This window comes from Branchiostoma lanceolatum, chromosome 18 (assembly GCF_035083965.1).
Source record: "Branchiostoma lanceolatum isolate klBraLanc5 chromosome 18, klBraLanc5.hap2, whole genome shotgun sequence".
Lineage (NCBI taxonomy): Eukaryota > Metazoa > Chordata > Leptocardii > Amphioxiformes > Branchiostomatidae > Branchiostoma > Branchiostoma lanceolatum.
The window spans coordinates 14,361,380-14,374,184 of record NC_089739.1 but is presented as its reverse complement, the minus strand read 5'-3'; the positions used below and the strand labels follow the sequence as shown (position 1 = coordinate 14,374,184).

At 42.7% G+C, this 12,805-nt stretch overlaps 1 protein-coding gene across 1 annotated transcript; it reads right to left on the bottom strand.

The window, feature by feature from the left end:
- Positions 1 to 6,619: 6,619 nt before the first annotated feature.
- LOC136424284 (uncharacterized) lies at positions 6,620 to 11,903 on the bottom strand. Its single transcript, XM_066412828.1, has 3 exons — positions 11,775 to 11,903; positions 11,353 to 11,610; positions 6,620 to 10,901 (listed from the first exon to the last, which is right to left on the bottom strand). Exon 3 carries the CDS (start codon positions 10,873 to 10,875, stop codon positions 7,978 to 7,980), a length of 2,898 nt encoding a protein of 965 aa, XP_066268925.1. The 5' UTR covers positions 10,876 to 10,901; positions 11,353 to 11,610; positions 11,775 to 11,903; the 3' UTR covers positions 6,620 to 7,977.
- Positions 11,904 to 12,805: the final 902 nt, after the last annotated feature.

Below are 12,805 nucleotides of genomic sequence, written 5' to 3'. Positions count from 1 at the left end.
ACCGTCAGAAAACAGATACATTTTCTACGACATGTACGTGTGCAACTATCCCAAGATTACTTTCAGTTTGGTGATCGCAAGACGATGGTATGAAGAAAGTGATAGAGCCCTGCTACCTCTGTGGTATATATAAAAAAAAACTATTTTGGGTGCATTCACAAAATCAAGCAAGTCATGGATACGTATAATATTAAAGCTTGCGTACGGCAGATGTTCAGCCTGAGAAATTGTGATGAATATTTTACTGTTTCTGGAGGTTCAAAGCTTAATTGGTCTCTACTCTTACCATGACATGATGGCGTCAGATACGAGAGTACTGAGCATGAATTGATTTTCTATCTATCATAGGTCACTAAATGTGATATTAAGATGAACCTTAAAGCAGGAGGGACTGAATTTAAGAAAATGATGCAGTAAACGAATGGTTATGAAACTTTCAACAACATTTATCGATGATCGCCTCTACAGCTACCAGAGAAATTCTCAGCTAATGCCACAGTATATTATGTCTATTCCAGAAACATGTATGAATACAAATTGACTATGTTATTAACACGAGACAAAGAATTCCTCTCACTCACTTAAAAATTACCTTAATGATAGTTAACGTTATTGGTGATAAAAATGACAAAAACAGTATTTCAAACAGCATAAGCCTGATACCTTCATTCCTCCACTTTCCATTCTACCCTCTCTGTAGCCTTCACTGGCAAACTGAATTCTACTCTGTTACCGCTTATTTCAGAGATACAAATGTCTGTGCAATTTCGAAACTTCGTCGAATGCTTATGTCACAATTGCGCAGGTGATGTAGGCGGTGTAGTCCCGTCCACACGCCCGCGGCCCGGTGTTCGCACAATTAGTCCGCGGTGTTATAATTACCGGGTGCCGCGTTCATTTTATAATTCTAATTGAGTCCGAACTAAAATTATCCGGGGTCCCGGCCGGGCCCAAAACATAGCCCGGCAGCCGCAGAGTGTCCAATGGGGCCACGTAGGGGTCGCACCCGATAATGACAAAAAAGAAAACAGCCCGTCAAGGCGTCAACTATTCGGCGGGGCATTAGCGTGTGTAGTTCTGTGGTAAGTGGCCCTGCCTCGATCGGCGTCAAGAAGTAATGAGTTCGAATCCCGACTGTTTTGCTCACTTCATATGCACGCCAATCGAAAGAGTCGCAGTCGCTAGAACGGGACTAACTGGCCAACTGTTCATTGTACTTGTACATTAAATAAATAATTTGTACTCGTAGAAAAGAGCTAGGGAAATTCCCCGGTAAAATGAATCTGTAAATGCTGTACATTTGCCACGACCCGATTGGAAGAGCATCTCAACTGTCTATTGAGTTCATTTGAGCTCAGATTTCTACACTAGATCTATCAAAAGCTCTGTCCCCTGAGTTCCTCAATGGCGTTGTCCGTGGGGGCTGAAACTGTCATGTTGTAAGCTGTTTGTTCTTGATCGACTGCCCTTGTGACAGGGATGCTCTCTAACCCCCTGTCTTCCGACGCGGCCGCCTTTCTGTCTGACTGATAGAGCGATGTGTTACCGCCTACATTTCTAGCTGCGGGCAGTTCTACTTCAGCTGCAGCGGCATAGAAAGTCACAGAGTCGTCATCATCGTCCTCTTTGTCCCTGCTCAGTGAGACTTGTGTAGTTATCCCGTTAACGTCACTGTTCTCATCTATGAGAGAGGATGCGTTGGCATCGTCATCTTTTATCTCGCTGTAGCCATGGTACGAAGGGTCATTGACCTCATCCTCGTTTATTTGATCGTATGTATTGTCGTCTGTTTTAGATGTGTCTAATTCTTGAGAATTTCCGCCGCTGGCATCTTCATCTTTTATATAGTTGTAGTCGTGTCCTGAAGCGTCGTACACTTCATCCTCATTGATTTGGTTATAAGTCAGATCGTCATTTGATTGACAGGATTCTTGCATGTTCGTTGTTTGGGGCGACCCCTGTTCGTTAACGATACCACTGTACATTGGGTTACTCTGCAAAGTACCCGCGACCTGAGTCGATAAGATCAGATTAGGTCTTTGGCCTGGATTATCTTCGTGTCTTCTTCTCTTTCGGTAAGACAACATAGCTATAACGCATGCTATAATAGCTGAACTAGCCACAACGAAACTTACAATCAGAGGAATCCATAATTTTGTTGCCGCAAATCCTTTCTGGGTTACGCTAGACTGCGGTGCATTTGTTGATGTCACAGATGCGTTATCCTCTCTTTCGTGAGGAACAGTTGGAGCTGTGTTAAAGGGTGTTGCATATACACTTGAAACGGTGGTCTTTGAAACAGCCCCTCCCGATCGACATGTTGTAACATCTGCTTGCTTCATTGTAGAGACGTTAATGAACGAATCTTTTCTGACGTCGTGGATGATAGCAAAACAGGGCACTGTTGCCACAAAACGTTCTCTGTCGCTTTCATTGTTTGCCATGGCTCTCTGATAGGTTTTCTGTGCTTTTGCCACAACACCAAAACTTACTGATTCATTTTCAACATTGTTACTACTCAAGTCTACACTAGAGAGTTGTAAACTTGTCGCACCCTTCAAGGCCAAACTGATACCGCCAGAAGATCTCCACACCTCAGAACACTGAGTGGAAAAGGATTGATTCACGCGTTCTTTGTTTGCTGTTGCAATGACGACGAAAGGAGGGTAAGTTGTAAAACTACCCATCCGAAAGTGCTCTGAGAGTGGTCTACATAAATCATAATTGTTCGGAATATTCTCGTGCAAGATCCTGAACCAGTCAATCCCGAATACTTTTTGAGCGGCATCATAATTGATATTCAAACCCATATCAGCTACATTGAATCGTATCCACTGCCTTGTGTGGTGGAGACAGTTTGCAAACTTGGCCCTCCATGCCACATTACGCACAGCTTGCGCTTTTGTGTCAACGAGACTATTACCACTAAGCACTATGAGGATGGTTTTAAGATTTAACACAGCAAGCAAGGCTTCTCTTGGCAGACATACCATGTCGTTGTCACTTAGGTCCAGATAAATAAGTTGCTTCAAGGGATCGAATGCATTTTCTTCAATCGCTTCAATTTTGTTATCATTCAGTAAAAGCTGTGTGAGTGAGTTGAGTCCAATGAACCAGTGACTATGTACTTGCCGTAATACATTCCCACTTAGATTTAACCAAACAAGGCGGTTCAGATACTGAAAACATGCGGGTTCCAGACTGGAGATTTTGTTGTTCGAAATGAAAAGATGGGTCAGCTTATGTCCATGAGGTGGATGTGAGTCACTGAACCAGATTTTTGGAATGCGTGTTAAATCGTTATCGTCTAGATTTAGACTTTCTAATCCCACGAAGGCTTTGAACGCAGCCCTATCTATCTCTGTTATCCCTGCATCAATAAGAAACAGATTTTTGAGACGGGAAGAATCGATGGCGGCTAGACTTTCCAATGATAGTTTCCCGTACTTCAAACCTGTGACAGCAAGCCACTCCACCCCCGGAAAGCACTTTCCATCCGGGATATCACTGTAATAGTTGATATCGCCAGTATTGTTACATGAGATGCAGTCAGTCTTATATCTTGAAGTGAAAGTATATTGTGGTCCGTTGTCGTTAAGAATTTCATTCAGCTTTACGCAAGAGCCGAAGGGTTTCCTATCGCACGTGGCTGGAAAGCACGTCTGGTTTACTGACAGAACGGATGACATTAACAAAGCAAGAACAAGCAGAGCGACAACTCTTTGCTCAAGTCGTAAATTCATTATGAAGACAGATGTTACGTCTTTTTTCTTCTTCTTTGACTTTCATTAAACGAAATCCTGTCTGTTCAAAAAGCGATATCGCTTTCCCTTTTGGAGAGTGAGGTTCATTTAGCGTGTGGTATCATTGAATTTGTGTAACCTTTTTACGACGGTAAAATTTTCGTAATGGCGACTAGATCACGTACGTTCAACTGATGATTCAAAACTGCATTTCAACACCAAACTGTTCCATATGTTAAAACAGTTACGTTTTAGTTAAGCCACAACTATTTTCTACTCGATTTCAAGATGATACCAATCTCAAATTAAATGATGCACGTTATAGCTCGCAGAGTTCAAGCTGACTTACCAGAAAGCAGCCGAGAATGTTTGTCCACAGTCCTTTGTATTGATCTATATCGATCCACTCTGACCGTAGTAGAATGTTCTTCAAAACATCGAGAAATAGAACATCAAAACGAGCTTAGTACGGCACAGCAGATGAAGCATAAACAGGGATACATCAGAAGAAGAAGCGGCACACTTTTGAGAAGAGGATTCGTTCTGAAAGCGAATCTTCAAACAGCTTAATGTATTCCAAAACCCAGACCAATTTAAGGGCTGCCGGACATGTAATTTCAAATTGGGCCAAAGAGGAGCATTACCAATGTACCCTACTATTTCGTGTAAGACTCAATGCAAAATGTTAAATTGTCAAAAAGGAGGTGGGAAATATCAATTGGTGATATAAACAGACGGATATATACGAATATATACGTTTGATTTGATAAACGCTTGGTTGTCAAACAGTCCATTTATAAATGAGGTTCCTTCGTACCCGCAGGTGAAAATATCAATTTTCGAGATAGTAATAAAAATTCATGAGGGAGTGAAATGGGTTTCTCAGACTGTACATAAAACATTACTTTTTTCTCATCTGCCAGCGCAACAAATTAAAAGAGTACCTAGATACGTTGATGAAGGTTAGACATCCAGGTAGTAAGATCCGCCAAAAATAGTTACTCAAGCAACTGGATAAAATTTTGAAACAGTCCGACGTTCAAAGGTACAATGAACATTGCAGAAAGAGTGCTAACCGCTACTCCTCTGCCATTTTCCACCATCTACAACGTTAACACAACCAGGGACACTCAATCAATCTCGAATCCACGGACATCCTAGATCGTGAATCCCGCTTGTTTGAACGGGGGGTTAGAGAAGCTATATATGAGAGGATGTACAATCCTGCCCTCAACAGGAAAGGGGGTCTACGCGTTGAACTTTCAGGCACTTGTGATAATACTACTACAACCCCCCCCCCCCCCCCATGCACCTCCGGACGAACAACATATAGTTACTGTACTAAAACAACTGTAGCTGATTGAACTATTAGCATAAACCTTGTCTTGAATTAATCTTCTTTTGAAGACTACGTCCTAAATTGTCTCATCAACATATCTATTCAGAGTTTTGGTATCAATTTGGTATTCCAGTTCTATCGTTAGTCACTGACGAAAGACAGTGGATGCTGTCTGAAACGTCTGACTGCTTCAAAATTTTATCCAGTTGCTTGAGTAACTATTTTTGGCGAGTACCTACTAGTAGATAGTTTGTTGATCGTGTCTATGAAATAATAGAAAACATAGACAAAGGCCTAAGTACCTCTGTGAGGAACAAAAAACTAATGAAAGACAACCCAAGCACAACTGTACAAGTGACATATACGACTTCCTATTGTACCTCCTGGTTATATTATCTACCATTGACAACATTGTATGGCCTAGAACCGTCTTGTAGTTTGTACTTGATTAGTACAAGTAGCCAGTTGATTCTTTCTACCACTGACAACATTGTATAAGCAGAATCTTCTTGTGATTTGTACTAGACTGATATAAGTAATCAGTTGATATTATATCTACCATTGACAACATTGTATAGCCAATATCTTTCCTGTAGTTGCCTTCGCCGAGAAGGTTATGTTTTGCACATCATCTACATGTATGTGTGTGTCCGTCCGTCAGGATGGATTGTCTTCATACAGGCCCGACAGAACCGCTTTTACCTGTATACGTACTTTATCTACTTCATACTTAAAAAAAACTACTTGATGACCCGGTCCTCATCAAGTTTCTAACGCAGCCTTCCAAGAGCGCTGGCGTTTATTTTTTTGTGGGGCGAGAGCTGATTTCCGATTGTCAACACATGGCCAGGCTCTTATGCCCGAAAGGTCGTGTCTGCGCCTTTTCCGGTTTAAGAGCCTGGGGCATGACTGTGTTAAAAATTGAACGAAGGGGGTTATGAAGTTTCGCTGTTTTACATAGTTACAAAGCTCACTACGATGCAATGTAACAGATAAGGGGCATGCCCGTTGAGTATATTCTACCGGCTGTGGCTTTGATGTTACATGGTTATGATAATATTTGATCTTCGAAATCCAGACACAATTTTGAAACAAACTCTCGCAGACTTCCTAGAGCGGCGGCGAATATGGAGTGGGGCAGTGGGGGGGTTTACGTGATTTTTTTTCACGGGCCAAGGTTCTCTAATGGCGACTTAGGGACTTTCGCCGCCGAGGGAGTTAAGTCGCATCCAAAGGAGAGGCGCTCGTCCCTCGGTGACGACATAACTCACTCCCCAATATAGTCGCCGCCGCTCCAAAAAGTCTTCGAAGGAGACTAAACCCTCGTGCTGTTTGGGAGACGCTTCGGAATCCATTACTTCAGATCCCTTTAGATTCATGTGTTAACCCATTGGCCACCTTAGAAATCAAAAGACAGTTACAGTTTGCCCGTGAAAAAATGTCCATGTATGCTGTACTGACCTTTGAAAATTTAAAACTCTCTCTATATATATGGTCGCTAGAAATGCAGAATAATGACTAAAATTCCAAACAGCAATCACATCCCCTTTACCATTTATTCTTTTTTTTTTTTTAGATACCTCTTTACAACACCTCATATCTAGAAATGTAACATTATCATGTGGAAGAGGGAATTTCTACCTGGAAAACCTTGGCCCATCACAAAACTAGGAACAATATATAGTCTAGTAGTGGAGATAGAAACACTAATTCCTATTAACGTCAGAGTCTTTAAGATTCATATACCCTACAAACCAAACTGCTACCATGCTAAGTTATCAATTATCCGATTTGTTATAGTGCAGTATTGGTGTAAGAAACACCTAATCTTAATGTATTATTATTTAGGATTCATTTTCCTTATGAGCAATATTTCTACCACGCTAAGCATTCACCCTATTGCTTCTAACATCACTAACAATACTAGTACTTATTAATAAGTAGTGATACAAAACATTATACTGCTTATCTATGTATATATTTATCCTCATTGTCTTTTAGTTATGAAACTCTACGCTTGGTATATTTGTTGTGCTCACTTCCAATCATTAATTCCTTTCCAGAGCCACAAAGCAATTGCTACCTTTAGCTTTTTAACTCAAACAATTCTACACAACTCGGGTACATCTCTTTCAGCTTTTGTACATGTCTGCCTTTTGCAAAACTAGGCTATATTGTGAAGAATTTACGAAATTAGTGAAATATAATCATCCAGGCATCCATATCTGTTGTGATATTACAAGATTTTCTATTTTCTCACGTGGTATCATACCACACAGTCTGTCAACAAAATTGAATCAATATTGTTGACAGACTCTGTGGTATGATACTACCTAACAGTGCAATGATAGCTCTGACGGTTTCAAATGGCTTTGTTAACAACGCATCAAATGTTCCCATTGTAATTCACCTTCCCGAACAGGCCAGATATGCTGGGTACGTTACCTTCTTTACCGGGACTGCCATTTTAAACCTGTAAAATCGCTTCTGGCGACGTCACCGACACTCGCTCATGTATAAGAGCTACCCTTACTTGGCGCAAACAGCCGTTATTTTGTCCTGAAGCCAAAGTAACGATGTAAGGCGTAACCTGATTGGTTGATAGCTTCCTAGCGTTTATTGCGGTTTTGCTCTAGATGAGCTTCTGCAAACCCTCTGATTGACAGTAAGCTGTTTTGGTGGTGACGTCGCCAGAAGCGATTTTACAGACTTGAAATGGCAGGGCTGGTATTGGAGGTAACGTATTGAGCATATCGGGTCTGCTCGGGAGGGTTTTGTAATTTTTCTAAAGCTGATTTTTTCCTTTGGTCAAAAATTAGAATATCTGAATGATGGAAATGAACGAACTTTCTTCGATTTAACAAACTCTTCTTGGCATGGGTCGTGTGTGTTTTATCAGTTGACAGGCGGATACCACTCGAATGTAGGAGCCACATTCGGCCCTATGTTGGGGTCGCCGTAAGGGTCGATGGGTGTTTGGACCATTCTCTTGGCATCCACGGTGAGGGATGACATTATACCGAAGCACTTCTTCATGTTGCCCGGGTTTCCGTTGTACATATCGTGTAGGCACTTGATCAGGGTGGTGTACTTTTCGTTCCAGCGGTCAGACATCTTGCGCGCCCTGGAGCCTGGCGGGTACTTGGATGATTTGGGGTTAGGGAGAATGGGCCACACGGCGTTTTGAAAAAAAGGTATGGGAGCACCGGCGAACTCATATTTCTTAGGACAGCAAAACTGACCTTTACATGGGGTGAAGAAATCCTCTTCCGGTTTCGAGCATACTCCATATTCCTGTTCTCCCTCGTTCTGCTGGTATCCATAATGATCAGGCTGAGCTTCAACTAACGTCTTACCGTGTACAATTTCCGCAAACTTGTAATAGTGACTGAGTTCACGTTCACCATTTATCCCTTTGTAAAATGGATCGCAAGGATTCCCACCTTCCCCTTGGTCGACAATTAGATGTATTGCCATGATTGCCGTGCACAGGTCTGTGACAGGAAATGGCCTGGGATACTGCTTTGAGGGGTCTTCGCCGAACCTCAGAATGCCTCTTTTGTAGAGATCTATCATAGGGCATAATATCTTGTGAATGTATATGGCACCTATGGTATCTGGCTGATAGTTCTCTACCATTTCCTTGCACTTTGTTGTCACTTCCTCCAGTAGCGCTTCTAACGTTTCCGGCTCCAGATCTGAACATTTAGAGCGAACTGGGTCGGTCGAAGCAAAATCTGACGCATCAAATTCAGTTGTGTACGACATATCACCATCAAGAATTTCAAGAGCATTAATGTTTTCTATGATCTTTCCAGAGCATTCGGGCATCTCTATAACCATAAATATGTCATGAATCTGGTGAAGAGAACACTTGGCCAACTGTATGGTAATACTCTGGTGGCAGCCCCCGGGCAATGGAGCTGGGTACGTGGGGATCAAGTCCGTGTTGTTCAGGACAGGAGTCCCTCCTATAGCATTGATGATATTGGCCACCAATGACAGATGATTCATTTCTTCTACCACGATGCTCTTTATCAGGGTCCCGACTTTGGTGTTGAAGCCGTCCTTGATGCTGTAGTAGGCGCTCAGGTACGGAGGTATCGTAGCCCACTCTAATCGGAGTGCTAGATTAAGATTTTCTAACAACTCAGTTAATTCAATCTCCGGGTTGATACGACTGTACTTTACGTCAGCCGACTTTAACCAGTTTACCACCATGTTCCTTTTTGCGGGAGAGAGATCGCGCGTGACAGGCATGTGGTTCGGATCCTCTATCGGCAGTACTAAGGAGTGCAGTAACTGTTTCTTCGTAGAGCTCCGGATCACTTGTTTGTAGGAGGCTAGACTGAAGAGCGGTTTCATGACAGGAAACAGATTATCGTAACGCTGAAATTTCTGATAAATATCATCGACCCATGTGTAGGTCTCTTTTCCTTCATGTTTACAATATAAGTGCGTATAAGTCTGTAGGTCTGGAGGAAAGGCAATGTCATGCTCTGGCGGTAAAATGATCCTATAGACGTATAACTGCCCCTCTATCTGCTGTTCTCTCCTTATGTCCACTCCAGGATCGCTGCAATCAAGACCCTCCCGGTCTGTTTGAAACTTGATAACTGCAAGCCCTTGGCCATCTGTGGTATATTTGCCATTTGTTTTTTGTTGGTTAGGACTGTCAGAGACAACGTTAATTGCATTCTCAGGTTTGCAGATGGCCTTTCGATTTGGATCCATTCTGAGGCTGACGCTGAGCTCAACACCGGTCGCAACTTTGCCAAACGCTGTAGCGAATATCTTCAACGACCAGGAAACTTTGCCAGTCTCATCATCTTCTTCTACTACACTTTCCTTTTTAGTGATAGGCTTTGGGATCCGGAAAACGCGGTCTTCTGCTGCACCAATGTACAGGCCTTTCGGGTGCTCAACTAGGACCGGCAGGCACTGTTTTTGACACGATTGACATGGAGGTGCCTCTTCTTTAACAACCATAACGACTGGACGCTCTTCCATAGCCACGTCCATGTCTAAGATGACGATTCCTGCATCTTGCAATAGCCAGTCGTCTGTAGTATAACCAATTGCACCAACGTTGATGCTGGGGTCATTAAGGATGTCACCACAGTTCCTGATAATTCCATCATTGATGTGCAGCGACGACTTGCTGTAGATAAGTAGAAGAAACAGGTTGCCACGGTCGACTAGTGTGCCATTTAGGTGCGTCGGCAAACTATTGCTGAGGTCCACAACGACTTTGTTGTTCACATCGTCCATGTAGAATGGTGCATGGTAGTAGTCCTTCATCTCTGGCAGTACCTGATGACCTACTAAGGCACTAATGATACCTTGACCCCACAGCATCCTATTGAACTCGGGGAAGCCAAGCTCGAGGCTTTCCTTGTTGTCTACAGACGAGATACTTCCGATCACTCGTCCATAGGCGAAGTTTGGGGTTCGCGGATCTTCATTCATCACGTCTACCGTAAACTTTATATATAAGGATTTTGCTGTATCGGCTTCTCCATGAGGATACTTCAGTTGATCGATAAATGTTGGGACCTTCTTAGACTGTGTACTCTTCGGGTCGCCCTTATTCAGCCACGTCACACTCTCCAGAACAGAACTCCAATACCCTGAGGATCCGGGGTCCCCGAGACACTTCTCTTCCTTACATCGCTGCCATATGTCCATCACTGTGTTGACCTTGAACGTGCCTTGAAAAGCGCCCTCTACCCCGACAACAAGACCCCACAATTGAGAGGTGTACATCTGGAAGTAAGGGTCCAGATCCACCATCTTGGCAGCCACGGTGTCGTCACTCCCTTTGTGAAAAATTAGCTGATTAAAGACGTTTTATAAAGATAAACCAACGATACGCTACAAGCTTTTAGACAGAATAACCCACACAGAACCAAGATTCGTTTGTACTCATACATATTCTTCAGGTTTCAATTCCTGTTCCCCTGTGCTTCAAACAGGTGAATTCGACTGTAATGATATTCAACCAGGTATGCAATTTAGCCTGGGGTTGTGATCTAAATTTGCTACTGAATCGTCCATACTTCGCACACTCTCTATAGCACCAGTGGCGGGTTGTAACTAAACTTATTTTTTAGCTCTATAAGAGTTGAACGTCAACTAGACTTTCCTTCAATGGATACAAAACTGGAGCGGCAAGATATGATGATGATGATCTTAGAGTTGGACACAACTGTATTAAGAGAAAATGGTGAATATAACTTTAAACTAATGATCGCCATAACCTGAACCCACCTGTGATTCCTCTCCCTACTATGGGGTCGTTAGTTGTACACTTTCCGCTCTTGTAACAGACTTTCGTGACCGAACAGTTGAACAGCCGGAAGTCAGCGCCTCCCCTCGGGTTCCAGTTGCAGTGTGGGAAGGTGTAGTTGGGGTATCATGGCGGGTCCCGGTTTATGTCGAAGTTGTCGATGTTGAAGTTGTGAGGGTCGTTGTTGAGGGTGCTTGTGTCGGCGAGGAATAGTCCGGAGAAATGTAGCCGAGGAAATCCTGCTCAATGCAACAGGCAGACGGAAAGACTTTGAAGTTAATGTTTCCAAGTAGGTTAAAGAAACTATTCCATGTAAATCTTTGCGCGACAGGTGATTTGAAATATCAGGAAAAGGAATGTTCAGGTTTGATGACGAAGGAGATGAAAGAAGAAAGGAAGGTACCTGCTTCCGGGGTTGCCAGTAGTCCCAGAGCGAGGAAGACGATGAGCGAGGCTTTCAGTGCCGTTGCCATGATGGCAATATCAAGAACTGATCTTCACACCCGACAAACAGTCTATGCGTGGCTGGGCTTTCTGTCAACACAAATATGATTAACATGCTAATGTGATACGCTTGATCTGTGTCTTTCTTGATTTAGAAAAAAAAAAAAAAAAAACTTTTGTGAAGATTGTGTCCTGTCTGTTGAGGTCTACACAAACCAGAGCTTGGGCACCATACGAGTATTTTCTTCTCCATTATAAGGGATTAAGATAAAAATGTGAAGCTGGCGTGATCGGGGCGGGACAGAATTTAAAAATGCCTGTAGGGCGATTAACCCTTCTGGTCAGTAGCCTCAAAGCCATACATTTCTATTTCATGATAGTTTTATAGCTGCGGCAGTGTTATTCCTTAACGTCGAGAAATACAATTGGAAATCCAGAGATATATGGCGGGTTCAATCTTGTTACGTGCTTTCTTTGTTCTGATGCTCACTCGAGCGGACACGTCTGCGCACAGTAAGTTAAACGCTGAGTAGAACACGAAGTATAAAACACGCCTTGAGGCCGTTTGCTGTTTACCGACAGACAGTTAGATAAGTTGGAGGCCCAAATAAGGGTAACAAGACAGGCAATGTAAAAAGACATTGTCTTTGCGACGGTATCCTACAATAAACATCACAATTCCGACATATCCGTATATCCACGGTGCATAGATGTAAGGCAGTCACCACAATTATGACATACAACAATCTTTATTGACACAACAATCCTTATTGACATCAAGAACACATCATAGCCATATAGCACAAGTAGACAGTCAATCTTTAAACCAACGACAGAACCTGGAACAGTGTCAGAACGAAATTATAGTAAGACTCAAAAGATAAAATATTACTTTCGTATATCTACGGTTTATAAGCCTAGCAGTAGTAAAAGGGCCTTTGCCACAGTCATGATGTCAAGAACATGTTCAAGCCATAAAACACATGTTGA